The sequence below is a fragment of the Crocodylus porosus genome, unplaced genomic scaffold, assembly GCF_001723895.1.
Source record: "Crocodylus porosus isolate Cpor-Errol unplaced genomic scaffold, CroPor_comp1, whole genome shotgun sequence".
In the NCBI taxonomy this organism is placed as follows: domain Eukaryota; kingdom Metazoa; phylum Chordata; order Crocodylia; family Crocodylidae; genus Crocodylus; species Crocodylus porosus.
The window spans coordinates 5,563,516-5,590,990 of NW_017728915.1; the positions used below are offsets into that span (position 1 = coordinate 5,563,516).

The window sequence follows — 27,475 nt, forward strand, 5'->3', positions numbered from 1 at the left end:
GAACCAGGGCGGGGACCTGATTACCTTACATCTGCTCCGGACCTAGGGGGATAGCACCACCCTTCCACCGTGACGCTGTTCCGAAGAGGGTGCTCCCTCCCCCTCCTCTAGCCCGACGGTCACATGGTGGTTTTGTTGTGGGGTGTGATTATTGTGGCTGTTGGGGATGTGCTGGCAGGTTTTACATTTCTTGTCCTGGCCTGGTCTGGATCCATTCAGTGTGCTTTGGGCCATAGGAAATCTGCTTCTGGTGGTGAGGTTAGTGAGGTTCAGTCCTTGTTGGAAGGCTAGGATGGGTGGTTCTGGGAAGATCTCTTTAAGAATTGGGTCATCTTCTAGTAAGGGTTGCAGTTGGTTGAGGATTTTCCACATAGGTTCCAGGAAAGGATAATATGTCATAACTAACTGATGTGTGATTTGTGGGGATTTTCTTTTTGTACTGCTGTAGTTCTTCACTTGTTATCCAGGTGGCTCTTTCAAAAGTATGATCTGTGTCTCTGGAGGAGTGACCTTGTTGAGTGAAAACACTTTTGAGATTTGTGAGGTGATGATCACGGGTATTCTCAGTGCAAATTCGGTAGTGTCAGAGAGCTGGGTTGTATATCACAGCTTTCATCGTGTGTTTAGGCTGATTGCTGGTTCTGTGTAGATATGTATGTTTGTCTGTAGGTTTCTTGTATATGGTGGTTTGTATTTTGTCATTCTGGCTATTGATTGTAGTGTCTAAAAAGGAGATGTTGGTGCTCAAGAGACAGTCTGATGGAGGGGTGATGGTTTCATAGATTCATAGATGTTAGGGGCTGAAAGGAACCTCTCAAGATCATCGGGTCCAGCCCCCCTGCACTCTTCCCATTTGTCCAGCCCCCTTGGTTATTGAATTTGTGATGGAAATCAATTGGAGACTGCAGGTTTTCAGTCAGAATGATGATGTCATCTGTGTCTCACAGATATAGGTTTGACAGTGCAGTTTTTCTTCCAGGTGGGTCATAAAAAGGTTGGCATATTGTGGGACCATTTTGGTGCCCATAGCTCTGCCTGTACCCATGAGGAATTGTTGGTTATTGCAGCTGAAGCTGTTGTGTGTGAGTAAGAGGTGTATAAATTCAGTAATCTCTTTAGGTCTGTACTCTGAGTTGTAATCTTGCTCTTGTAAGGCAGGCTTGGATGCCATCCTGGTGTGGGATGTTTATATATAAGCTGGTAAAGTGATCTATGTTTTTAAGTTTTCATGGAAAGTCTTGGACAAAACTCAGTCTTTGGGTGACAGGAGGTTTTAGGATGATTTGATTAAACCTGGTATTTCCTCAGTTAGGGTCCATGGTTGATATTATAGGTCTTCCTGGGTTCCCTTGAGAGCATCTTCCTGGGTTTCCTTGTTTTAGAGAGCATGTAAAAAGTCCCTGGATTAGGTAGCGGCATGGTCAAGTTTTGTAGTTTCTCTTGTAGTTCAGATGGAAATGATGTGATGGTGGTTTTGAGTTTTAAGGTGAAAAAGGGAGTTGGATCTTCCACTACTCACCCTCCTAGGGCTGCAGCAGCCTCCATCCCCACACTGTCCTGCTGCTTGCATGGACTCAGGGCTGACCACTGGCAGAGTAGGGAGGTAGCATTAGGAAATGGCCAATATAGCAGTGTCCCTGTTACCACTGCCCACACTCTCCCTCCTTTCCAGGAGCTATGGTGTGAGGTTAGACCAGGGGTAAGCAAAATGCGGCCCAGGGGCCGGATGCAGCCCACCAGGCCATTCTATCTGGTCCGCAAAGCCCCTAAAAAATTTAGAAAATTAATAGTTATCTGCCTCTGGCTGCCTGTTATGCAGCCCTCGATGGCCTGCCAAAACTCAGTAAGTGGTCCTCTGCCTGAAATAATTGTGGCTGCCCCTGGGTTAGAGGGTGGCACTTACACAGACTGCTTTCGCAGCAGAAGAAAACACTTCTCTTGAGAGACACTGGCAGCCCCCTCCAGCCTCATTGGGGACTGATCTGCAGAAGCTGGCTAACAGCTAGCCAGAAAGGCACAGCCCACCCTTTCCCTCCCCTCCAGTCCCCACAAGCCACCACAGAATCCTGTCCCGGGGAGGAAACGGAGGCGGTGTGGTCCCATCTGACTTTCAGGGTCTCTGTGCATGGGAGACTGTAGGTGCAGGCTGGCAGCCTTCCCCTGAAAGGCTGACCAAACTGATCCACCCAGCAGCCATCAGCCTCCATTGAGGCCTGCCCCCATGTCACTGCCTCAGCTTGTCCTTCCCACTGGCAGGAAGCAGAGAGCTCCTAAGAGACAGATGTTGCCACTGTTACTGAAGAGCCACTTCCCACCTGCCTCCAGTCCTAGGTGCTCTGTTTACATCAGTGACGAATAACACTTAATTCAAGGAGTTAATTTTTAATAGACTCAGCCCAGCACTTCCTTACAGCTGCTGCCATGGGCCTGCTAGCTGTGAATCACTGATGGCCACCTAGTGTGTGCTGCCACTTACTAATGGAGCAGTGCAGCTTGAAGAGCTAGAGTATGCGCTGGCTGCAGATTGCAGTGGAGGAGCGTTCCTTTCCTCCCCCTGAGCAGTGTGAAGCTGTCCCTTCTCTCACTATAGGGGAAATGCATCTCTCTGTACAGCAGGAGTCAGCAATGTTTTTGGGCAGAATGCCAAAAACACCCACAACCTTGATTTGTAAGACGTTGGTGTGCCATGGGCCAGGGGAGCTGCGGGGGCCCAATCCTTGTTTGGCAGCACAGCCCTGGCCACTTCTCTGCTGTCTGCCCTGAGGCACACGTGCCAACCAAAATGCCTTTGCCTGCCACATGCTGGCACACATGCCAGGGGTTGCCTACCTCTGATGTAGAGGCAGTTGCTGGGGGCTTTCGTCCTCAGAGGTGAAATGTTTGCCCTGTATGCTTAATGCTGCTGTAGTATTCCCTTCCCTTCTCTGTAGATTACAGGTTGCTATTTCCTTGAGACTTGTCTGCCACCATAATACAGGTGCAGCAGTGGGAGGAGAGGAGAGTAGTGCATGAGCAGCCTCCCTTCCTGGTATTGTACCCTACAGCATGGCTCTGGCACATCCTCTCAGCCAGGTGGGATTCTAGGAGCCGAGTCAAGGGAGTCTTCATTTTCCTAGACTGAAGTGGGGAGTGTGCTTAAAGTGCCAGGCAGCTGTGATTTATCAGTGTGAAATGGATTCTGGCTGTGTCTGGGCATGGCATTGGTGGTTCTGTTTTTTTCAATGCCAGAGGAACATGGTTAGGCTTTTGCTGTGTACTGAAGCAGGAGTGTAGTAGAGGAAGGGGTGGTTTTGTTGCCATTCACAGGGAGCATAGCTGGATATTACAAAATAAGGCTGCAAAGAGAGGGGGAGGGAGGCTTCTGTGAAACTATATGAGCCTGTTCAATCTTCACATCAAGGGGGCCTGCAGCTTTCGATTGCAGGGCAGGTGAATTGATCAGCATTGAACAAAGAGTTGATCTGTAGCCAGAGAATTTTAATAAATGGTGAGATGATATCCAGGCAGGCCAGCTCAGCTTTTGCCTGCTCTTGAATTTTTTTTCAATGCTGGTGGAACAAATGTGCACACACCACACCTGAACCTTTCCTGAGCATTGGCATGTTGGGACATCATAATAGCTCCTTTTAGGTGCAGAGCTCAGGATAGCGGCGGGATCAGCCCTGCTGGATGATGTGTTGAATTAGCCATGTGGTATGTCCTTGACTTGTCTGGCTTGGCCAAAGGGTTGGGCATCCTCGTGTTCTGTGTACATTGGACACAACAAGCAGCCAGGATACATTCTTGGCTCTAAAGCCAGTTCTTAACCCTCCAGCTGAAGAAGATCACTCTTGGCAAGGAATAGCCAAGTGCCTTTCCTTTTCAACCAGCCACCGGAGAGCAACACTTGTGGTCAGCCAGTCTGCTACAAGAAGGTGGAGTTGTGCAGACCTGACCAGGTGGACTTCCTGCTTCACTGGCCTTAAATGGCCTGGCTACCTGGGGCCAAAATGGAGCAAAATAGCACTTGGAGGTAGATTATGGGGGATGGGGGCAGGGAAGTTCACGTGCCTGAGCAGGGAAGCATCACATTGGCTGTTACTAGTACACTGGCAATGGGGCCTCGGTTCATTGTGGTTCACCTTCTGGTTTCTTCTAATACTTGTGCCAGAAAGTCCTGCTTCTTGCTCCCCACAGGAGGTGCTACACTAATGAACTCAAACACATCCTGCTATGGTTTGTCTCACTTGCTGTCAAATTCAACTTCCAGCCTTGTCGCTCTGGTGTATAAACTGTGCTCCTTCTGGCCGGCACCAGAAACCCTTTTCTACCTACCTTCTTCCTCGGAGGCAGTCACCTTAGTCATGTGGACCAGCACTCCAGCCGTGCACCTTTTTCTGGGACTGAGGAAAGTCTTCTATTAAACAGTAGACCTGATCCCTTTGAAAACTGTGTCTGAGTCATGCTTGTTCTGGGTTTGGGCTCCAGCCTGAGCAACATACGAGGCATACACAGCAGGTCCAGCTATTGGGAAGCTTGTCTTTGCTTTCAGACTGTGTAAATAGTTTTAGGGCAGGGACCATAATTGACAACATTTGTTCAGTGCATTATGTCTTAACAAGCCCCCAGTGTTTTGCTAAACAAACTTCCGGGGCAAGAGGCTACCGTCTCTGGGAGGAGCTTCAAACTTAGGCAGCTGTAAGAAGAAAAGTGACTGGTGCTTCTGTAGCTGAATTTGCCAAATAGTTTTGGTTTTTTGAAAAATTGTCTTAAAAGGACACGGTCAGCCTGAAAGCTAGTCAGGTCCTGCCCTCTTCTCTCTCCCCTTTCCTGCAAAATTTAGTCCCTATGCCTATCGCACAGACCCATTTTTATGGCTTAGACATATCCTGTGTCTTTTTAACACAGCTTTTCACTTTCCAGTTGCTGAATAAAAGGACCCATACGAAAGGAGAAGCTGATTCTGACAGAGAGGTGATGACAGGGGCTCCATCCACAGCTCTGCTTAAGTATCCAAGCAGCCAAAAAGTTAGAAGACTAAAAATATTTTGTTCTTTTAGCTTTCTCCAGCACTGCCTGTAATGACTGTCAATATAAAGGCACATCTGAGTTTTTTTTCTTTAGAGGGGGGGGAAAAAAAGAGTAGGTGTCTTCCTGTGTGCGGTAATGCCATGAGTGGCGTTCCATAGCTTTGGCTTTCTGGGGCTTCCAGTAGAAGCCCATCAAGTGAGCTTCCAAAGGGTCAGCACCAGATGAGACAAAGTGTGACACTTTGTGCTGTGGGTATCCCATCTCATTGAGATCTATAAAACTACTTGTGGCAGTAAGATGCATATCTGAGAATAAATGTCTTTAGAATCCTGGCCCTGCTGGCAGGGCAGTTAAAGCATCTGCTAGAATTGACTTCTGGACCTTGGCAGAGTCAGCAAGTTTAACCTTTTTCACTAATGTTGTGGAACCTTTGTACTGCTCTCCTGTTGCCTGCTTCTGCTGTCTGTGTCTCAGTACTTCAGGAGCCTGTATGATAATGGAAGCTATATCTACCTTCCTGCATAGCAGACCACTCCAGGGAAGTATGGCTCCCGCTTCCATGAGGGTGCTCTTGCTGGCAGGCATTTTGGGAGAAGAGGAAGAGGCTGGAGGCTGCGTTCCCAGCCCCACATTGTTCCACATGTATGAATGTTCTCTTGAGCTCCTGAGGCCATCAGGTGAGCCTTTGAATGGATTCTAGTTTTGATAGAGTGCAAGGAGCTGAGGGTATTGGCTAGAGCCACACCTGAAGTAGATAGTCCCAGTGCAAGCTCCCCTGACAGCACAGCCAGTGGCACTAAATTGGGCCTTACTAGGGCCTGTGAGCTCAGGAAGACAGCCTCATTGCATGACAGCTGGGCATTTACCCCATTGCAACTGGCAGCTGAGCCAAGGGCTGTCAGTTGCAATGGGGTAAACGCCCATCTTCCCCCATTTTGCAAATGTCCAGTTGCAATGTGCATCTTCAGCCTCTGGGTGTGAGTAACAGCAGTGAGGGCATCCCTGAAACTCCTGGAGGTATAAATCCAAGTTTCACTGTGGGCTTGTGCTAAAGGCTGCCCAGCTGTAAATGTTCATCTGGGCTGGGGAGTCCAAGGCAACTAAACATGGGACTAGCTACATTGCACCTTTGTGCGCTTTGGGCTACAAAAACCGGCGTGCCTCAGCCATACTAACCCAATGTGCTGCTAGGCCTGGGCGAGCTTTTGACCTTTTGTGGTGCCCGGAGCTTCATTTGCACCGTAATGGTTAAACACAGGGCATTAATCAGGTGTTCAGAAGTGAAGGGCCCACAGAGCTCCCTTACAGCTAACCACACGGATGCATCCTGGTTGCATCCTCCCTGGATGCCCTCTTCTTCATTGCATGCTGCAGTCTTAGCCACTACATAGCTCAGAGCCAAGTAAAGGACTGGCCTGCTGAGGGGGTGGGAAAGTGCAGAGCTAGTCTTACCCACCAAAGAGGGTAAATAGTGAAGAATGGCCAGATTTTGTTTCCTGCCATGGTGCCAGGAGCCTTGTTTCCTTCAGCACTTCCAGTGAGTTCTCTGGAATCTCTTCTGTCACTTGGTTAGTTTTAAGCCACCTGTTCTCCCATGCCACTTCCCCTCCCACTGCCCAGCCACTAGGCAAGATTCATGTTCTACTTTGACCATCACTAAATGGAAACCCTTCAAGGGAACATATCTGCTTGGGGTTTCCCATGTCACTGACATGTGATCTGCCTGTGGCTGTACAGATGGCTTCAGCTGTTTTGGCTGTTATTACGGAGGCTGGCAGCTGCAGCTGGCTGGCTGACGTGTGTGACCAGTTGTCCTCTCCTCCTCCACACCCTCCCCCAGCATTGCCGTCAGAAACTTCCCAGAACTGCAGCAGGACAGAGAGGTTGGACACACAGCTCAAGCTGTGATAGTCCACGTGAGGGGCTGATGTACAGGGTGCAGAAAAAGAGAGAAGTCACTCTGGAGCACTGGGCTGCAAGTCAACCCAGCATTGAATGTGGCTGTCTCTCCCATTTCTGTTTGCTCTCTTCCCTGAGCTTTAAAGCGGATACTGACACCTCATGAACAAGAGTTCTCCCTCTGTCATTAGGTGTGGGCTTAATGTGAAGAGGCCATAGGCTTTGTCTATGAATATGTTATTGTGGGGAATAAACCAGCATCCCCCAACTGAGGAGGAATTCCGTGCAGAACAGATTCGTACGTAAGCCAAAGGTTTTATATGCATGTGTATGGCATGAGAGATGTTTGGGGTCCTTGCTTGAGGTGTCTAGGTCAAGCTGAGGAGATTGGCATGCCCTTGGCCTTAGGTCATGGAGGAGCCAGGGCTGAGTCTCACCTGTCATAACAGTCAGCATGAACTTCCCTGTGGGAAGGAGCACCTGATTTGAGTTGGGCAGTATTGGAGGGGCCAACTCCTCCTTGGCCAGCCTGTGTCAGGCAAAAGCCAGTCTTCCTAGCAAAATATCAGTTTATGGCACATGAATTTGGGGCCAAACCTCAAAAGTCTGGAGCTGTGCTTTTGCAGCAGTTGAAGGCTGCTTCCTTGTCCTTGCTACCCCAGGGGCCAGGACTCAGCTTAACAAACTAAGTCAATGACATTGCTGCCAGGAGTGTACCCAGGAAGTCCTGACCCCCTGCGCAGCCAATAGGGAGGGCCTGGATTTTCCCAAACTTGGGGAAATGTCACATTCTGGACTGCCCTGGATAAGGTCTTCATGCTCCCAGGCTTTGGATCTCTTCCCCACCACACCTCTCCTCAGGCCCATGAGCCAGCCACTGGCCAGGAGCAGTCTGTGCCCTACCCCCGCCCACATGCTGCTCTTCATTACTGCTCCATCTGGAACCCCTTACCCTGGGGCCTGGCTTCCTGAGGAGCTTTCATAACTTCCACCCCCAGCCCCTGCTGTAACCACTGCGCCGTAGTTAATAGAGGCTTGTTACTCATTTGCCATCCCCATGTCTCCTGGGGTGGGGCAGCGGGGTTCTGTTCTTCCCATTATCTTATCCAGAATTTGAAATGTAAGGAAAAGTGAGGGAAGGAAAGAGGAGCAAAGCACTGGAGCATCTTTCTCCCTCCAGTGAGTCTCACATGCAGGGGTGACGTGATGTGTGCTCTGCTCCTTTAATGGAAAATGTTTTCAGACTTTCTGATGCCACCAAAACCCCTCCTTCCTCACTAATCAAAACCAGGCCCAAAACTCGAAAGCAGTTTGTGCTCAGACTCCCGCACGATGGGAACAAGGCGTTAGCCAGTGAAATGTCAGAACTTCTATTTATGGAAAATGAGTCCTCAGTTATGATCAAGGAGCAAGGATGGGGGGGGACGGGGGAGCAGAATTCTCTCTCCCTTTGAAATGCCTCCTTGGGAGTGTGGGCACATGCGAGGAGTAAGAGAAGTCACTACGGCTCTCTCTGAGCTGCCTTCCTGGCACACTGCACAGTGTTTCCCAGAAAGTTTCCCAGTGTGGTTCCTTTGTCACCAGGCTCTGCTCTGTGACTTGCCTCCTGGCTTCAGAAGGCAGGGAGCACAGACGCTGGCTCCCCGCTGGCCTTGGGACTGCTGCAGGACTTGGCCCAACTGACGGAAGTTGACAGGGTGATTGCAGGGGAGGGGCAGTGGGATTTTTCCCAAATGTCTAAGCCTGGGGAGACCCGAAGAGCAGGCTAACAGGTGGAAAGATCCTGGTAAATAAGGGGTCTTTCTCCCTTTGTCCTAAGGACTTGAGTGTTTAATGGGTATTTGGGTCTATGAAAGGCTCCATACCCAAAGGTTTCCAGGCTGAGTAGCTGACCCCTTGCATGGCTCAGGCTGGAGATCTGTGTTTGGAAATGGCTCCTTTCTTTGACTACAGGTGAACATGAGAGTGGTAACAGTAGGCGTGCAGCTGGAAGAGCAGCTTCACTACCAGATGTGTGTACAGAGACAGCAGGCTACTTCCATGGGTGTTGGGGGGGGTGGGTTATAGGACTGCAGGTGGAAAGTCTTGTCCTGCTGAAGCATGTGACTGGTTCCTTGTTTTCACTTGCCTCTTTGGAAACTTCAGGTTCCTTCTTGAGGCTGCCTTGTCAAACTTGTTTCCCAGCTTGCTTCTAATGAAATTATTTAAGGGCTTCTGTATCCTGGCAAACATGCCCAGGAATGCTGAGTTCTGGGCATCTCAGTGCATCTAGTCCATCTGCCTTTGAGACCTGCTCAGAGGCCATTTTGCCTTCAGCTGTGGCCAGTTGTGTAGGAAATTGAACTAGGTCCCCAGACCTGGTCCATTTTCAGCAGGGAGTTGGGGAGGATGCAGCCATCAGCTGTTAATCTGTTCCTTGTTTGTGCAGGGTCCAGAGCCCCAAAAGGATGCAAAAAACAATTGGAGGGAAGAATGCATTTTGAGGTTCAAAATTTGTCAGCTGAAAAAGATTTTCCTTCCCCAGCAGTCAGTAAATATTCTTTTCACATGGTAGAGAACTAGCAATCAACATCACCAGAGGCAAGGGCCATTTCAGCTCTGCACCCTGTGCTGTCACCTCTCTGGAAGTAGATCTCTCTTTTAGACAAAGGAATTGCTGCCCAGAGCTATTTTAAACAGCAAGAGCCTGACTCATGGCATTCATTTGAGGTGCACTTAATCATTAATGTTAGTGTTGGGTGGGGCAGGAGGAAGGATATTTTTGTCCTGGACTCCAAAGCCTTGTGCATTGCTCATGTTTTGAGCTGACCTTAGTCAAGGCAGATGGGTTCAGTAAAATGGCCACAGCCTTCTTCTAAAAGTGCTTCAAAAGATCCCAGCTCCTGGCAGTGCCATGCTTACTCCTTCACGACTGGTGATGGATTTGATTCTGAGATTTATGTTGTCTCTTGCTAGTTCAGGTTGGACTTGAAGTAGCCTCAGAACAACTCCATCCTGGGACAGGCTCCCCTCAGCATCCTCTGTTGGCTTCTGTCTGAGCCAGCTGCTTGTGACAGCTGTGCTGCAACAGCCTGACCCTGATTGTCCTCCAGTATCCCGTTACCTATCTCCTAGTTATCACAGGCTGGCCTCTGCCTCCCCCTCCATTCTCTCTCCACTTTGAATTTATTTTCCCATTCCTCCTTTCCCAGCCAGCCCGCATGAAGCCAAGGGAGGGGGGAAGTGTTTAATCCCAAAAACACATGAATGCAGCCGGTTACATAAGAATAATTGGTATAAATGGGCTTATTTATTGCCCGTTCCATTTCAACACAGCCCATAAAGAATGTTAGATTAGGTTACGTAAACCTCCGCACAGAGAATCTTATTGTCAGCCAGAACTGTGTCACTAATTGCACCAGCCAAGCTGCAAACTGTGACTGCTGCCTCTCCAAGTCCTTGTTGCCCTCTTTCAAAACAGCAAAGCTGCTTGAGTACCAAGACAGTGCAGTGCAGTGCAATGGGGAGAAGGCTAGAAAGTTACCAAGAAGCAATCCCCCCCCAGCCTTCACCCTTTGCACATTGGGCAAGTGCTGGTGCTTTTGTTACCTTCCTCCTTTCTCCCCCACCATCTCTTACAAATGTTTTTCCAATGTCACAGTGAATTGATTTCTGGTACAAGCCACTGAGGGGTGGCAGCTGTAGAAATGGGAGGGGGTGGAGTATACCACAGTGGCAGGGAAAAGCTGTTCCCATTTTTCTCCCAGCTAGCCTTCCTCAGCTGCGTGCAAAGGAGAATGTTCATGTCTATTCCATGCCTGTCTCAGGTTGCCTTACCACAGACCCTTGGGCTGGCAGCTTTCGTGTAGGAGCCCTGCACTGACTGTAGAAGAGCCTTCTGGAAGTAGACTTCTGGGTACTGTCACCTCATCTGGTCCTGGAGCAACAGATCGAGAGATAAAATGTTCTTAATCCCATTACCAGCCCCTGGAGCTTGTGTGTTCCCTGAATGGTGCTTTGCAGAGTTCCAGACAACAGTGAAAGGCAAGAGGGTTTTGTTTTGAAAATGTAATGGGCAGCAGATGGAGTCAGGAGTACAAGAGCTTGCTAGTGGCTATGTAAGTACTCTCATGGAATGACACCACGGTTGATGTATATGGGTACAAAAAACCCAGATACACCTGCATAGTCCACTTCTCAGGCATGCTGATGCATTCGCCATCCTGACATCTAGATGTAGCATGGAGGATTGGCAGGGAATGCATTTAGCATGGTTTGAGACTGATTTGTGTGCAATGTCTTCAGCAAAGGATGGTCTTTTATTCCATGGGAGTTGTGTAATGGATATGATGAATCCTTGAAGAGAAGGAAGATATCTATAAATGTTCTTCCCAGTCCATTCAGCTCTCTCCAGATGCTTGTTGGCTGGCTAGGCACTGTCACTGGGCTATCGTGACAGCTGTTCTGTCCTAAAAGAAGGATGCTGACTGGGCACACACCCATGCCTTTGGAGTTGCCCTCTTCTTTTCTGCCCTTCTGTATCCCATCTTCTATCCCTTGCTTAATTCCTCAGCACACTTCTATTATTTTGGAGCTCCTCCCAGCTCTTCTTACCCTTCTGTAGCGTAGCTCAGTTTTCAGCAGGTATCATTACCTCACTATCTGCTTTCTCCTTTAAATCATTAATACGTTAAATGCCCACCCCTGGGGTAGCAGACTGTTAACCTCCGTGCACTTGGAGATGCAGCCATTTACTCCTAAGTAGCTTTTGTGTTTTGATCCATGTCTTGATACATCTGTCCTATCCCATGGTTAGCTGTTCTCCTTAATTTTTTTTGTGATGGATCTTGTCAGAAGCCTCTTGAAAATCCTGCTGTGTTATACCTCCTACCAGAGTCTCCTTCAGCCCGTCTTGAGTTTTTCAAGAATCCAGAATAGGATAGAGACAGAATGTACCTTGTTTTGCTTTGACCTAGTTGTGTATCTGTCCCATGAACTATGTGCTCCATCTTCAGTCAGATGCACAAACAGTATTCTCAGTACCCAGGCAGGGCTGAGTTGGGCCTCCTCTTAAAAAGGGCCTCTAACATAAACCAGTAGACACCGTCTGTGCTTGCATGCAGAGAGATCTGATGTTCTCGCTAAACTTTATAGTAGACAATGTGTATAGGTTTTTAAGACCAGAGGGACTAAGAGCTTGTGTTGTTGGGAATTGTAATACAGACTGTCCTAAAGCAGTGGTTAGATAAGGAAGGACCCAAAGCAAGTCAAGGTTACCTTGGGTACAGCGTGACCAGAAGCCTAGTTTTCTTCATTCTGAAAACTTGTAACCAGCAACTTGACTTGTGCTTGAAACACCTGCCTCAGATCAGCAGTACATAAACATACTGTTAGTAACTTGCGTCACTATAGCTGTGCTGTAGGTTTAATAAAACAGTGTCACTTCCTCTTTAAGTAGAGGAGACCCTTAGTCCAGCCTAGTTTTTTTTTTTTTTTTTTTTTTTTTTTTTTTTTTTTTAAAAAGGGGGCAGTTATGGAGGTTCTGAATGTTTGCGTTGTCTTTTAGCCATGTGAGATCCAGGAGAGCTTTGTACCTGGCTGCACAAACTACAGCCCAGTTTGCCAACACCAGCAGTGCCACCATCCCTGGAGTAGGACAGGTTTCAGGCACAGATGGCTTAATTGCATAGGAGTTTAGGACAGGAAGTGAACACCCACCTGTGGCAGGAGGGAAATCTAGGTAGAGCTTACCTAGCTAAATACAAAGGCTGACAGATTTTGTTCTGGCAAAAAGTTCCATAGGTGAACTGGAGAGCTCTTTCCAAGGATGATCCCTCAAGTAGCACAGCCACCAATGCTGGCTGCTCTGGGACCCTGGTTTACCAAGGACTTGAGGAAAGAATGCTCCTGATTTGATCTGCAGGCATCACTTTCTACTGCCCTGGAGTTTTCCCATGAAATCAGTGCCTCAGCTTGACCCTGCTTGACATGACAAAATCACAGCTGGAGCCTGTATGCAACAGAAGATATGTTTTGGATCCTTATTCTCTTATTTAATCCAGAGCTGCCATGCGCCCAGAGTACACTGTTGGAAGTCAGCATATGCTGCTACCACTGCCTCTGGCAGCACAGGCACAGTACCAGCAGGCAGGAGGAAAAGTGTCCTCGTGACCTTCCCCAGAGCAAAGAGCTTCCTGCAGGAGTACCAGCCACTCGTTTCACCTGCCTCCTGAGAGCTCTTTGCTGACAGCCAGGCCAAGCCAAAAGCTTGCTAGCCTAGTCCCTCCCTCCAGGAAAGTACGCACTGCTTGTTTTGCCCACATACGTGTCCCTATCATGCCTCCAGGTAGAATGTGCAGTTACCAGTTCTTATTGCCTGATACCGGTGTTTTTGTGGGTGATTGGGGTGGAAGGGCATGGGGTCAGGAAGTGGCTGGAGTGCTGCCCATCAGCTGGCAGCACATCCAGTCCTCAGTCCTATTGTATCTTAAATAAAGAAGTGACCTCTCCCTGCATAGTGAGGGAGACAAGTGGTTTTGTGGAAGTACCTAACTCAGCTCTCCCCACAGCAACTGTAGAGATGGGGCAACCCATTTTTAAAGACTGACAGCTCATGGCAAGGTCTGAAGTGGTGTACTTGGTGATTGTTTATATATAGGCTTGGAAGCCACAGTCATCACTGTGTGAATCTTCCATCACTGGTCAAACCACCTGGGGCTGCATCAGTCTAAGGATGAAAAAGGAGACTTGTCTGTAGGCCCAAGCTCTTCTGTTAAGCACACAGCAAAACCAGTCACAAACAGCATCCCTATTAGCCAATGCTGCTTGGAACCCAGGAGCTCTCATTTAAATCTGTGCCTGGGAATGGCAGGAACTGGTGTAGTAAGACAACAAAATGTGGCAGGGAACCCAGAACCTTAGCAGGATTAAACTCCTCATGAATCACTCTGGCAAGCAAGGTTGGAGTGGTTTGCCCAAGAGGGACTTTTCTGACAACTTCTTGTTGTTCCTACAACTGGTTAGACTGAACACCCCAGTCTATGGCGGGGATCCCACCCTAAGCCAGATTTCACAGCAGGCGAGAAACATTAGATGGCTTAGCTAAGCTCTGCTGATGGGAGCCTTAGAAATCGTTCCCATCCATGCACATAAATGTCTTCCTTTCATTGTCATGGTCTTTGACAAAGAATACTTTAATGCATATTGTGCAGTTGTGCACCCTTCCTACCCAACTCCAGGTGAATAGCTGACTGGCTACTCCTGAACTTCAGGAAAGAGCTGATGTTGCATGAATCGTCCCATCAAACACTGAATCTAAAATCAAACATATTGTTTTAAGCCTGTATTTCCTGGCCTCTGGCCCCTCCCCCAGCACATCCAATGACCATGGATAAAATTCCTCTCAAGGCACTGAAGTGTTTGGATCATGGCTTCCCATGTCTCTTCAATATTAGTACAGAACAGCAAAGGCAACATTGAGAAGTATTTCAGGTGTCTTCAAACAAACTGCCCAGAGATGCAGTCATTTGGGTAGACTTAACTCTGTAGCAAAGAGAACAAAACATCATCAAATCCAAACAAGCACAGAGGAAAATGTGGTTTTTGGTTCCTAGTAAAAAATGTTAAAAATGTTGAGTGTGCTTCAATTTAAGCAGAACATTCTTACTGTGACCCAGATGATGCATCTGAGGGGCAACATATGAGCAGAACTGCACAGAGCTGGAGTTTTACAAAGAAAATTGTCTGGGTGATAGAAAGTGTATCTGTAGGAGTGCATGTGTTTTAGCATGCAAACAGGTGTGTCCAAGTGAACTGAGCACAAGCCTTGAAGTCAGGTGACCTGGATTCTGCTCCTCACTGTTACCAACTAGCTGGGGGACATCCAGTCAAACATATTGGCTGTGCTTCAGTTTTCCCTTTTTAAAAAGAGAAAGAAAGTCTTTACCTGTATCTGTGGTCTTTGCGACAGGTACTTGGGCAAGTGTTAGAATCCAGGTATCAGGATCTGGTCCTCACCAATAGCCTGTTGGTCTGCACATGTCTACCTTTAACAGCCATCAAGCGAAACTCCTTCCAGCCTGTAGTAGGGGAAAATAGTAATGTCAAATGGTTGAGAGAGGGGAATAAAAAGCCAGCAGCTACATTCAGTAGCAGAAGCCAGTGCTATGATAGAGTTGTATATGCAGAGGCCTTGCTTCAAGGCAGAAGGTAGGGGGTGCTATTCCTTGCTGCCAGACCAGTGTGCTCACACTTGGATGTCTCCATGCCACAGAGAGGGAAATAGAAGGAGGTTCAGGAGAGGGTAGCATCAGTGAGTTGGCTGGAGAGAGTCCCCTACTTCACAGGGAAAGGCAGAGTAGCAGGATGCGTCAGTTGGTCAAACATGCCCTGAAAAGTGAAATGGTCCAGTTCTCTCTGCAATCATTGGAAAGGTCCCAACACCTAAGGCAGAGGGGTTGTTGGGGGTGTCCAAAATGATACAAGTGACAGTAGGGGGGTGAAATTAAGTACACAAGCCATTATGGTGAGTAACAGGCAACTTTCCTTACAGTCAGAGGTGTGATTTTTTTTTTTTTGGTCATAAGGGAGGTGGCAGGAACACCAGTGGTTGGAACTGGGCTGGTTCAAGCCAGAGCACTGCAGAGCGAACAGAGACTATAGTGGCCTATGGGGAAGTGCTTAGATGCAACCCTACTGTGCTGTTCCCATCCCTGAAGTCCCTGCATCAGTCAGGGACATGTTACCAACTGGAGTATAGTACACGGATCTTGTAGGGTTACCTTGTAGACTGGAAGGATAACTCTGCTGCTTTTATTCTTTTGTTGACATACAGACAACTTTGTCTACTGCTGAATGCAGAGAACATCTTCCACTCCATGGCAGACATCTTGCTTCGGGAGGAGGACCTTAAGTTTGCCTCTACCATGGTTCATACCCTGAACACTATACTGCTGACATCCTCTGAGCTCTTCCAGCTGAGAAACCAGCTCAAAGACCTGAAGACGCCGGTAAGTTGAACGAAAATGCTCCCTATATACATAAGCAGACTCTGCCCATCTCTCCCACCATTTACCTGTGTGCATAACTGAGGCTATAATGAACCAGAGGCCCTTTTTTTACCTGAATTTCAAGGTTTAGTCCCATCAAGCTAACTTTCTAATAGCTGTCTCACCCTCAACTCATTCTATTTTTTGCTGAGGAGAAGGACAGACTGTGGCTCCTGTCCAGTACTGCAGCAGTCTAAACTTCCTAGCATCTCTTCATGTTTCTTGTATCCTAAAAAGAAACCTTACTGCTAAGGCCTGTTTGTACACAGCTTCCAAATATTCTGTTTGTTCTCTGTCCTGGAAGGGCTCAGTCATAGCAGTAGTGCTGAATGAGGAGGGGGATGTCATAAAATCTCTGGGATTCAGATTTCCTGCTGCTTTCACAGACTCCTTGGCCTTGGAGTGGTCCCCTGAGCTGCCGCTGTACCTGTTGGATGTGCTGTGTACTTGAGCTTTCATGGTAGATGCTGAGGTTTTGTGTTTGTGAGGTGATTTGAAGTCCTTGGATGAATGCAAATTTTAACTGTTGGTTCCTGTCTGCTCACCATGTTTGAAGGAATGTTGGGTCGGAGAGCAGGTTTTGAATAGACCTGTAAGCATTACGCATGTAGCTCATCTCCCTAGGAAAAGCAGTCACCCTCAGTCACAATCATAATTTAAGAAAAGGGTCTGTCTTAGACATGGGTCTGTGACTTGTTTGGTGACAAGCTGTATGTGTGCACAAGCACTTTCTTCATTCACTTGTGCATTTTCAGAAAGAAAACCTATTCCAAGAGCTGGGGGAATAACAGACAAAGCCATAGCAAATGAATAGACTATGGACAGATGTAACAGGCAGTTTTAAACGGTGGGGAGGGACTTTAACTGCTCCGGAGAGAGTACATCAGGTGAACTAGTGTAACTGTTTTGTCTGTCCTGCCTTGTACCAATATACCCACGTGAAACAGGTTTAAAGTTACAATGGCTTAGCTTCCACTTACAGTAGAATACAGCAGACATGAAATGAATACAGTGGATTAACTGTAAAGTGCTGTATTTTTAAAGCATTTCAACTGTCTGTCCACACCTAACAGGTGGTCCCATCACCAGAGAATTGGTTCCACATTAAAGCTCAATTTTGAACCTGCTTGCAGCCTCCTTTGACTGAAATTTCCTCATGTTTAGGCTCACCCTTGGAATAGGCTCTCTTCTTTCTGAAAATGTGTCCATTGCCTGCAATTTTACATGTCTTTTAGTAGTGCTTAGGGACTCTGAAATGAGACTGGTAGCACTTGTTCTATAGAAGCTAGACAGGCTGGAGAAAGGGCGGTGGGGAGGGCATCTGCCTCTTAAAAAAAAAAAAAAAAAAAGGAACTGAGGCACAGAATGGCTAGTTGATTCATCCAGGGTCACATAGGAAAAACATTATGGCTCAGAATTAAATCTAGGTCTCCAGGGTCTTGGTCCAACACTTTGGCCAGGAGACCAATACTCCTGTGTAGGCGTAAAGTTTCCCCTGAGTTTGATTCAAGGATCTCCAGTGGGAATTAGCATGGAAGGTCATGTTGACCAAGCTGACATGTGACTGTCATTAATCACATAGGGGCAAACCTTGCCCAATGACAGCCATGGGGCTTGGTGGGTGTTACCAATTCCTGTTTCACCTTTTATAAGGGGGTTATGGACTCATCTCTGAAGCCTTTATGGCTTTCGGGCTTCTCTCTTCTGACTCCCCAGCAGCTGATGTCTGTCCCTCTTCCCCCAAGCATACACATGCTATAGAGGGAACAGGTGATGGCAGTAGGATTCCCCTGCACACTCCCTTCAGAGCCCTGATCTTGGCTTCAGCTGTTCATCCTGAAGAGCTTACAGCGTGGCCCAGAGCAACTGCTTCTGCTAGGAAGGATGACATCCCTGCAAAGCTTGTGGAGTGGGGAAACAGCTGCATGCAGGAGAATGTGGGCTCCAGAGAGCTGACTGTCTGCAACCTGGTGCCATCCAGAGACTTAGTGAGGGAGACCGGGATTAGCCAGCAGCATTTCTGCCCTCATTCCCAGTGAACCTGTATCCAGGACCTCAAAGCCCCCACACATTAGCTATATCTTAGCATGGTGCTCTAGCTAAGGGTAATGCTCACCTGGGGGAGCCTAGTTTCTGGCTTTTGCAGAGGGGAGTGTTAAGCTCTAACTCAGCCTTGACCTTGGTCTGAAGGGGAAGAGCATTTCCCTCATAACTCCCATAGCAGTTCTATCTGGGAGTCTAATGTCAGCTAAACTATTTTTTAGACACTGTGTGTGTTTTCTGGATGCATGATGGGCTGGGATGGCTGTCTCCAAAGAAGCTGCCATCTGCTAAGTCTTCCTTACTCTCTTGTTTACTGTTGAGTTACATTCACCTGATGTAACGCCCAGGTGGACACCCAGCCCTTGCTGCCTGCAGGTACCTCGTCTGTGGAGCCTCCGTGTCTCCTGTATCCTCACAGGCACTCTGACTTCTGTGTCACTCAAAGGGCCTCCATGGCATGTACTGCTCTGCTCTAGAGCCAAGTGTATTCTGGCATCTTCCTCTCTGTCCCCAGCCAGTGGTTTGGGATAGGGGGTAGGGGGGACAGGCTGGAGAGCTGTCTACATGGTGTTTACTTGGTTGACTAATTTGTTCAGGGCTCTCTCGTATAATTAGGTCTGTGCTGTCAGACAGCCTTTCGCTCCAGTCCTTTGGTGCGTCTTACCCACACGCCAGGGCACAGCAGGCTTTGTCAGTAGCAACCACACCCCTTTCACTGTCATAGCTCTCAGGCACAGTCTCCTGCCACATGCTCTGATGTTCTGGGGGGGTTGGGTGATGACAACTTGAGTCACAGCAGAGGAGGAGTCAGCTTGCCTTGGCTTGTGCTTACTGCAGTAGTCAGAATTACCAAACCACTAGTGACTAAGGAGAACCATCAGGGGTTTCTGCTGAAAGGAGAAAACAAACCAATCTTGGGCTGCTTGTATACTATATCCTGTACATTTAGTCTCCGGAGGTTTCTATCATTCTGCCTAGAACTGAGGTCACAGATCCCCTCCACCCCACAAATCTATCAGACTGGCATGGCTGGGGCACACCGGGTTATGTAGCTAGTGGCACACAGGAGCAGTATGGCCATCATTAGATCTGCCTGTCTCTTCTATCTCCCACCTCTTCAATGGGCAATACTTGTTGAGTTGACCTAGGGAAGTCTTTAACATGAGTTCAAAGAAGGGTTTGAGTTTATACCTCTAGAGCCATAGCTAGATTTCTTAACCACTTTGCCACCCTGCCCTTGTGAGGGAGCATTTTGGCATACTAGAGCATTGGCAAAATGACACTAGCTAAGGGACTGTCAGCATTTCCTTCAGAACCTCTTGTTAATCATTTGTAAAAAAATCACTTGGACTTTCAGGTTGGCACAAAAGACCTCAGTGCCTCTGTAAAGTTTTAGGACAACTGTAGTCTAAATTTGCATTGCAGTTTTCTGCTCCCTGAGCTTCTGTACCACATTACTGAAATGTCACCAGCTCTGGGGTAAAGTGCAGCAACTCACAACAGGCTGCAAGAAATGTACAGCACACCTTCTGTACTTTATACCACGAGCACAGTGGTCCACATTTCTGATCATCTCCACATATACCTGTGTGAAAATGTGCTCCTCCTCATAGAATCATAGAAAGTTAGGGGTAGAAGGGACCTCAGGAGGTCATCTAGTCCAACCTCCTGCTCAAAGCAGGACCAGCCCCAAATCAGTCATCCCAGCCAAAGATTTGTCTGGCTGGGTTTTGAAAGCCTCCAGGAATAGAGCTTTCACTACATCTTAGTAATCTGTTCCAATGTTATACTACCCTCCTAGGGAGAATATTCTACCTGATATCTAACCTAAACTTCCCTCGCTGCAACTTGAGACCATTGCTCCTTGTTCTGTTATCTACCGCTATGGAGAACAGTTTTTAGCTCCATCCTCTTTCAAACCCCCCTTCAGGTAGTTGAAGGCTGCTATTCAGTCCCCTCTGTCTCCTCTTCTTTAGACTAAATAAGCCCAGTTCCCTCAGTCTTCCCTCATAAGTCATGTCCCCCAACCCCCTCACCATTTTTATGCCCCTCTACTGCACTCTTTCCAATTTGTCCATGTCCTTTCTGTAGTGGGGGGCCCAAAACTGAACACAGTATTCCAAATATGACCTCACCAGTGCTGAATAGAAGAAAATAATTGCATCCCTTGACATACTGGCAACACACCTACCAATGCAGCCCAGTATGCTGTTAGCTTTCTTGGCAACAAGGGCACATATCTGGTTCATATTCAGCTTATTGCTCACTATAACCCCCTAGGTCCTTTCCTGCAGAGCTGCTAAAAGCAGCCAGCCAGCACCCAGCCTGTACTGCTGCATGGGATTGTTCTGTCCTAAGTGCAGGACTTTGCACTTATCCTTGTTGAACCTCATGAGATTTCTTTTGGCCCAATCCTCCATTTTGTCTAGGTCACTCTGAATCCTAGCCCTACCCTCCTGTGTATCTACTAGTCCCCCTAGTTTGTTGTCAGCTGCAGACTTGCTGAGGGTGCACTCTCTGCCATCTTCCAGGTCATTGATGAAGACATTGAATAAAACCAGCCCCAGGACCCACCCCTGGGGCATTCCACTCAGTACCAGCTGCCAACTAGACATTGAGCCATTGATTACACTCTCTGAGCCTGATGCTCTGGCCAGCTTTCTATCCACCTTAAAGTCCATTCATCCAGCCCGTACTTCCTTAGCTTGCCTGGGAAAATGTTGTAGGAGACTGTATCAAAAACCTTGCTAAAATCAAGATACACCACATCCACTGGTTTCCCCACATCCGTAAAGCCTATCTCATCATAGAAGGCAGTCAGGTTGGTCAGGCATGACTTGCCCCTGGTGAATCCATACTGATTGTTTCTAATCACTTTCTTCTCCAAGTGCTTAGAAATGGATTCCTTGAGGATCTGCTCCGTGATTTTTCCAGAGACTGAGGTGAGGTTGACTGGTCTGCAGTTCCCTGGATCCTCCTTTTTCCCTTTCTTAAATATGGGCACTATGTTTGCCCTTTTCCAATCATCTGGGACCTCTCCTGATTGTCATGAGTTTGCAAAGATGATGGCCAGTGGCTCTGCTGTCTCATCAGTCAACTCCCTCAATACCCTTGGGTGTGTCCCACCTGACCCCATGGACTTTTATATGTCCAGCTTTTCTAAATAGTCTCTGACCTGTTCTTTTGCCACTGTTGGCCGCTCACCTCCTCACCAAACTGTGCTGCCTGGTGCAGTACTCTGGGAGTTGACCTTTCCTGTGAAGACTGGGGCAAAAAAGGCATTGAGAAGTTCAGCCTTTTCTGCATCCTCTGTCACAAGGTTGCCTCCCCCATTCAGTAAGGAACCCACACTTTCCCTGATTCTCCTCTTGCTACCGACATACTTGTAGAAACCCTTCTTGCTACCCTTCACATCCTTTTGTTGCGACTCCAATTGTTCTTTGGCCTTCCTGACTTCATCCCTGCATGCCCAAGCAACGCTCTTATATTCTTCCCTGGTTATATGTCCAAGTTTCCACTTCTTATAGGTTTCTTTTTTGTCGTTTAGTTTACTAAAGAGTTCCCTGGTAAGCCAAGCTGGTTTTCTGCCATACCTGCTAGTCTTCCTGTGCATCAGGATGATTTGTTCCTGCACTCTCAGTAAAGCTTCTTTGAAATACAGCCAGCTCTCCTGGACTCCTCTCCCCCTCAGACTGGCTTCCCAGGGGATCCTGGCCATGAGTCAAAATCTGCTTTTCTGAAGTCCAGGGTACCTTACTCTGCTGCTCTCCGTCCTCCCCTTCTTCACAGTCTTGAACTCTATCATCTCATGGTCATTGCTGCTCAAGTTGTCATCCACTAGTATATTTCCCAGCAATTCTTCCCTGTTTGTGAGCAGCAGGTCAAGAAGAGCTTGGCCCCTAGTTGGCCACTTTAGCACTTGCACCAGGAAGTTGTCTCCAGTACTCTCCAAAAACTTTTCCTGTGTTGCCTGTGCACTGCTGTATTGCGCTCCCAGTAGATGTCAGGGTGATTGAAGTCCCCCATGAGAACCAGGACCTACGATCAGGAAACTTCTGCTAGCTATTTGAAGAAAGCCTCATTCACCACTTCCTCCTAGTCTGGTGGTCTATAGCAGACCCCCCACCATGACATCTCCCTTGTTGCTTTCCCCTCTGACCCTAACCCAGAGACTCTCAACAGCCTATCTGCAGTTTCATACTGGAGCTCTGAGCAATTGTATGGCTCTTTTACACAAAGTGCAACTCCTCCACGTTCTCCTCTTCTCCCCACCTGTCCTTCCTGAACAGTTTGTACCCACCCATGACAGTGCTTCAGTCATGCGAGCTCCCACCAGGTCTCTGTTGTTCCAGTCACATCATAGTTCCTTGATTGTGCAAGGACTTCAAGTTCTTCCTGCTTGTTTCCCAGGCTCTGTGAATTTGTGTACAGTCACTCGAGGTAACTACTTGATTGCCCTGATTTCTCAGGAAGTATGAGAGCACCTCCCCTGTTGCCCCTTCCTGCTTACTCTACCTCCAGGTCTCCCACTTCCCCCAGGGCTTTGGTCTCCATGCCCTGGTGAACCTAGTTTAAAGTCCTCCTCACTGGGTTAGCAAGCCTGTCCATGAAGTTGCTCTTCCCTTTCTTCATCAGGTGGATCCTTTTTCTTCCCAGCAATCCTTCTTGGAAGAAAGTCCCATGGTCAAAGAAGCCAAATACCTGTTGGTGACCCCACCTGTGCAGCCAGGTGTTCATCTGCAGGATGCACCTAGTCCTCCCCAGGTCCTTTCCCTTGACTGGAAAGATCAACGAGAACACAACCTGAGCCTCAGGCACCCTCACCCTTGCACACAGAGCCCAGTATCATTGGTGCCCACATGGATGAGCAGCATGGGGTACTAGTCAGGGGGCCAAGTGAGCCTCAGTAGTCCCTCTGTGACATCTTGGACCCTGGCTCTGAACAAGTAGAAGACCTCCCAAGACATGCATCTGCATTTCCTCACAGTAGGGAGCCATTACAACAGACACTCATGCATATAGCCAGGGAGATTGAAATGGCCATTTGTCTAGGTCAGCGCATCTTAACTAGGGTGCTGGCACCCTGACGTGCCTTGATATCCTGCTAAGGGTATTGCGTTGTGAGCACAATATTAGCACTGTTGGGTGTGCACCCATAATTCACAACATAAACCCAGAGATCTCAAATAAGAAGTCATAGCATTAAAAACCATCTGACCTATTGAGGTCTTTCTGAGTTCTTTGCAACAGAAGAATTGCTCTATTACATTTCTTTAGTCAAAAATCAAGTGAAAACAGAATGGGTATTTCCTAAGGGGTCTCTTGAGTCTAAAAAGGTTAAGAACTACTGGTCTAGGTAAATATCACAGCTGCATGTGCTGTCACCAGTCAAGTGCAATACATAAGCATATTTGTACATTCAGAAGCCCAGAAATATCTCCTTTTATATCTTTTCAAGGGATCCCCATGATGTCCTGTGTAGTACTTTGGTTCTCTGCTTTGGAGGAATGCAAGGTTGAATCAGCCCTATTATGTGTTGGCCCTCTGACTTCAGGCAGTCTAGGTGTGGGGAACCTGAGGCTTGGTGTACAGACCCGTGTGCTCCAGCTATAGTTCTAACTCGTTGCTTTCTCTTTCCCCAGGAGAGCCGTAACCTGTTTTGCTGCCTATACCGTTCCTGGTGCCACAACCCTGTGACAACTGTGTCCCTCTGCTTCCTCACCCAGAACTACAAACATGCCTATGACCTCATCCAGAAGTTGTATCCTTTAAAGGGCTCCACTCTCTGTTTCTTAAGAGTAGATCAGGAGAGGAAAGTAGGTGGGTCTACAAGCAGCGTAACATCATGTAGCCTAAACAAGGCAGCAGACATACTGGGACAACTCACTGTAGCTCACAAGGTCAAAGGGTGATGATACAGCCTTGCACTGTTCTCATAACAAAAGTGGGTGAGTTTAAACAGCTGATTAAAGGTGGTCTGTTTTTCCCAGTCTGTGTATTGTTTGCTTCTCTTGAGAAGAGAGCTGCAGTGAGGCACCTGTCTTTACTGTGTCATCTTTGACTTTTACAAGATATGAATAATTCTGAATGGGTTTGAGACTTTCCAGTGATTTAGTAATAGCCAATGAGGCTTTTTCAAACCAGTGAAGCCAAAGGGGCCTGCATTCAGGATGTTGAATGAGAGGAGAGCTTTCAGTCAGCGGTTTAGTTGTAGTAGAGCTGCTCAGTGCCCTTGAGAGGAAGCATGGAGTTCTCATCAGTTTGCTAGCTGAGGACAGCTTGTGAAACCAGTTTCCTTTCCAGTGGGTGATGGAGAAAGAATGAGCCAGAACTTGGGGCTTTCATCCCAAGGGAGAATAACAAAGGTACTGACCCTGCACCAGTACTGGGAAGCACTTGTCACCACATCGCTGAGTGGAGAAGTCAGGCTCACAGAGTTTCTGTTGACACTCATCTCTGGCTGTTATGGAAAATAAACCGTCTTGGGAGGGAAAGTCCATTTTTCTTGCCTGGGTTCAAAAAGACCAATCATTGGGGCTGCCACCACACACTTCTTCACTAGCTCTAAAGGCAATAGAAGATGCAGAAGAGCCCAAGCACAGAGGGCAGCAGGGATGGGCATACACAGCTCCTTGGGCCCACAAGGGTGTAGGGGCACAGTGGAGAGAACATGCTTCACTGTTGGGGATGGAGGGGAGTGTCTGTCACTGTTTGTAGTACTAAAGTGCTTATCTCTTCCAGTCGGCACCATTATTAGGTGCTGTGTGTGCACAGAATGACCATCACTACCACACAGTCTCATTCTAGGGCCTCTTTTCTGCTCTGGAGAAGGGGAGGTTGCCATGCCTTAGTGGCAGCACCTGGGAAAAATGGCTGAATCCATGTTCTAGCCAGTAGAAGAGGTGAGCCTGCCATGGGCTGCAGGGCAGAGATTAGATGTATGGGAAGGCTCCCTTACATACTTGAGGGTCCAGGGCTGCTCCTAGCACTGCTGTTCTAGGATCAGACCTATGTAGCCGTAGCTATGGCTCTGGTCCTTAGAGACCTGACTGAATGGGAGCAGTGACACTATACATCAGGGGCAGGCAATTATTTTGGGCGGAGGGCCGCTTACCCAGTTTTGGCAGGCTGTTGAGGGCCACATGGGTAGCCCCGCCCCCTGGTTACCATCTTGGAGCCAGTGTCCCAGGGCCAGCACCGGTGGGGCCCAAAGCAGGGCACAGGCTTGCAGGGGTCTGTGGAGCCAGGATGGGCTGCACCAGCAGGGAGAGGGGAGAGCTGGCCCAGCTCCATAGTGCCCCTGCCAGCTGGGACCCCTTGCTCCTGCCACCTCGCTCTGGGCTCCACTGGCACTGGCCCCAGGACACTGGTGTGGGCCCCGTGCTCCTGCTGGCTTCTGCACCTGCTCACTCCCAGTGCCCCCAAGCCCTGTGGTACAGGCAGGGGGGCAGTGCAGAGCCCCAACCCTATACTTACCAGCAGGGAAGGAACTGGTGCTGAGCATGTGGAAAAGTGGCCCCTCACCAGCCCCATGGCTGGTGCTCTCTGCTGCAGGCATTCGCAGCCCACGTGGGGCTGTCTGGAGCAGGCACAGGCAGCCCATGCAGGTTGCAAGCGGCTACAGTGCAGGGCACCAGCCACAGGATAAGCAAGGGGCCACTTTTCCTGCTGTCAGCACCAGCTTGTAACCCGCAGCCACTGCCAGCCTGGGCCCCACCAGCTCTGGGCTCACCCGTCAGCGGCAGCAGCTGCGGCCCACCCCCCCCCGCTTGCCACGCTGGGCAGTGTTGGCTGCTGCTGCCCACCCAGAGCTTGCGTGCTGGGCAGCCCACAGGCAGCGGCAGCAAACACTACCTGGCATGGCAAGCTGTGGGGGGGCCTGCAGCTGCTGTCGCCATGCATAGCCCTGATGGGCGAGCCTGGAGCTGGCATGGGGCTAGGTTACAAGGTGGTGCTGAGCACGGGGTAGGGGAGCGGCCCCTCCCCACCCTGTGCCTGGCACCCCACATTAAAGTCACTTGCAGCCTGCCTGGGGCTGGCTGCCTGTGCTTGCTCTGGACAGCCCCGCATGGGCTGTGAGTGGCTGGAGCAGGGAGCACTGGCTACAGGAGCGCTGCCCCGCCATGCTCAGCTTTTCCCCAGGTTCCTTCCCTGCCCCCCCCCCGAGGTTCCCCCGTGGTCCCAGGCCAGAAGCCCCTGCTGGAACTACTGGCTTGAGGGGGGTGGGCCCTGCTGTTATGGGAGCCTGCCGGGCTTCCCCTGGGTCCTGCTGTCCTTGGTTCCTGTCATTTTTAACTGGAACGAAGGGCAGATAAATATTAATTTTCTAAATTTTTTAGGGGTCCTGCAGGCCGGATAGAATGGCCTCGTGGGCCATATTTTGCCCACCCCTGATGTACATTCTTTGAGACTCCGGGGCTTGCCCATGCACATGATCAAGCAATAATTGCTGGTTGCACAGCTGGAAAAGCCTCTTCTACACCAGCCCTGGCTCCCTGCTGCAGCCATCTGTTACCTAAGGAATCCTCCTTGCCAAGGGACCATAATTAAAGGAGGTGGACACATTTCCTGGACACAGTCCCGATATCTTTTCTTTGCATAATGTTTTGTGAGTGTAAAGAGAGGAAAGCCCAGTGCAGAGCGCTGACCCTTCTTTGCCAGCAAGGAGTTGGGTAGCTCCCTAGAGCCTCCATATCAACTCCTCCCTCTGAGAAGATAAGGACTCCATTATTTACACATAACCCTGTGCCAAAGAGAGACTCTCCTTTCCTTTCAGCTGTCAGGGGCCCTGGGTTCCCTTAAGTTGGGGGCACTTCACACAGTTTCTGTTTGTGTTTTTAAAGCTCAGCCATTGGGCCATGTGGGAGAAGGGTTGAGGAGCGAGTTCCAGGCCCCTTCCTCTGCTCAGTAAACGGCTGGGAGCACTGTGCCCAGCTAACTGCTGTCAGCTGACCGTCCCCCCTCCACTTCAGCCTCATGAGCTGCAGCTCAGTTGCTGCTGCTGTTTGTATTGCTATTTATAGCTCTGTTCCAGGCCCTGTTGTGCTAGGCAGGATACAAAGTAGGAAGCCTCCATCCCTGCTGGGAGGAGCTCTCTCTGAGATACTGTTGCCATCAACATAGTACCAAGTATTTCATGTATTTCTGGTGGCAATAGAGATACTATCAAATACAGCAAAGCAGCCTTTCAGTCTGTGTAGCTCTGCCTGGGCTCCAGACATAGTCCGGTTGCAGCATGGTTACAACCCAACCATGTTAGAACATGAGGTTCACCCCAGTCTTGTGTGGATGGAAAGATAATATTGTCCCAGTTGGATCAGGCATGTGTTCAAGCAAGGCTATAACTGCAGCACCAGTGGAGCCCAGCAGCCCTTGGGGACTGTTCTGCTGCTTTTGTTTTATTTTTACCTTCCACTCAAGTACAGGAGGCGAGCAAATAGTCGTCTCCCTTCCCTGTGACCCCCTAGCTCCCCTTGGTCAGAGCTTAGCCTCGGTCA

At 48.8% G+C, this 27,475-nt stretch overlaps 1 protein-coding gene across 1 annotated transcript in view; it reads left to right on the forward strand.

The window, feature by feature from the left end:
- The window catches only part of VAC14 (Vac14, PIKFYVE complex component), a 193,695-nt gene that overhangs the window by 147,119 nt on the left and 19,101 nt on the right, over positions 1 to 27,475 (forward strand). Inside the window, exons 15-16 of the mRNA XM_019535581.1 lie at positions 15,722 to 15,896; positions 23,621 to 23,739. Coding sequence (XP_019391126.1) covers positions 15,722 to 15,896; positions 23,621 to 23,739 — 294 coding nt within the window. The remainder of the gene's footprint in view (positions 1 to 15,721; positions 15,897 to 23,620; positions 23,740 to 27,475) is intronic.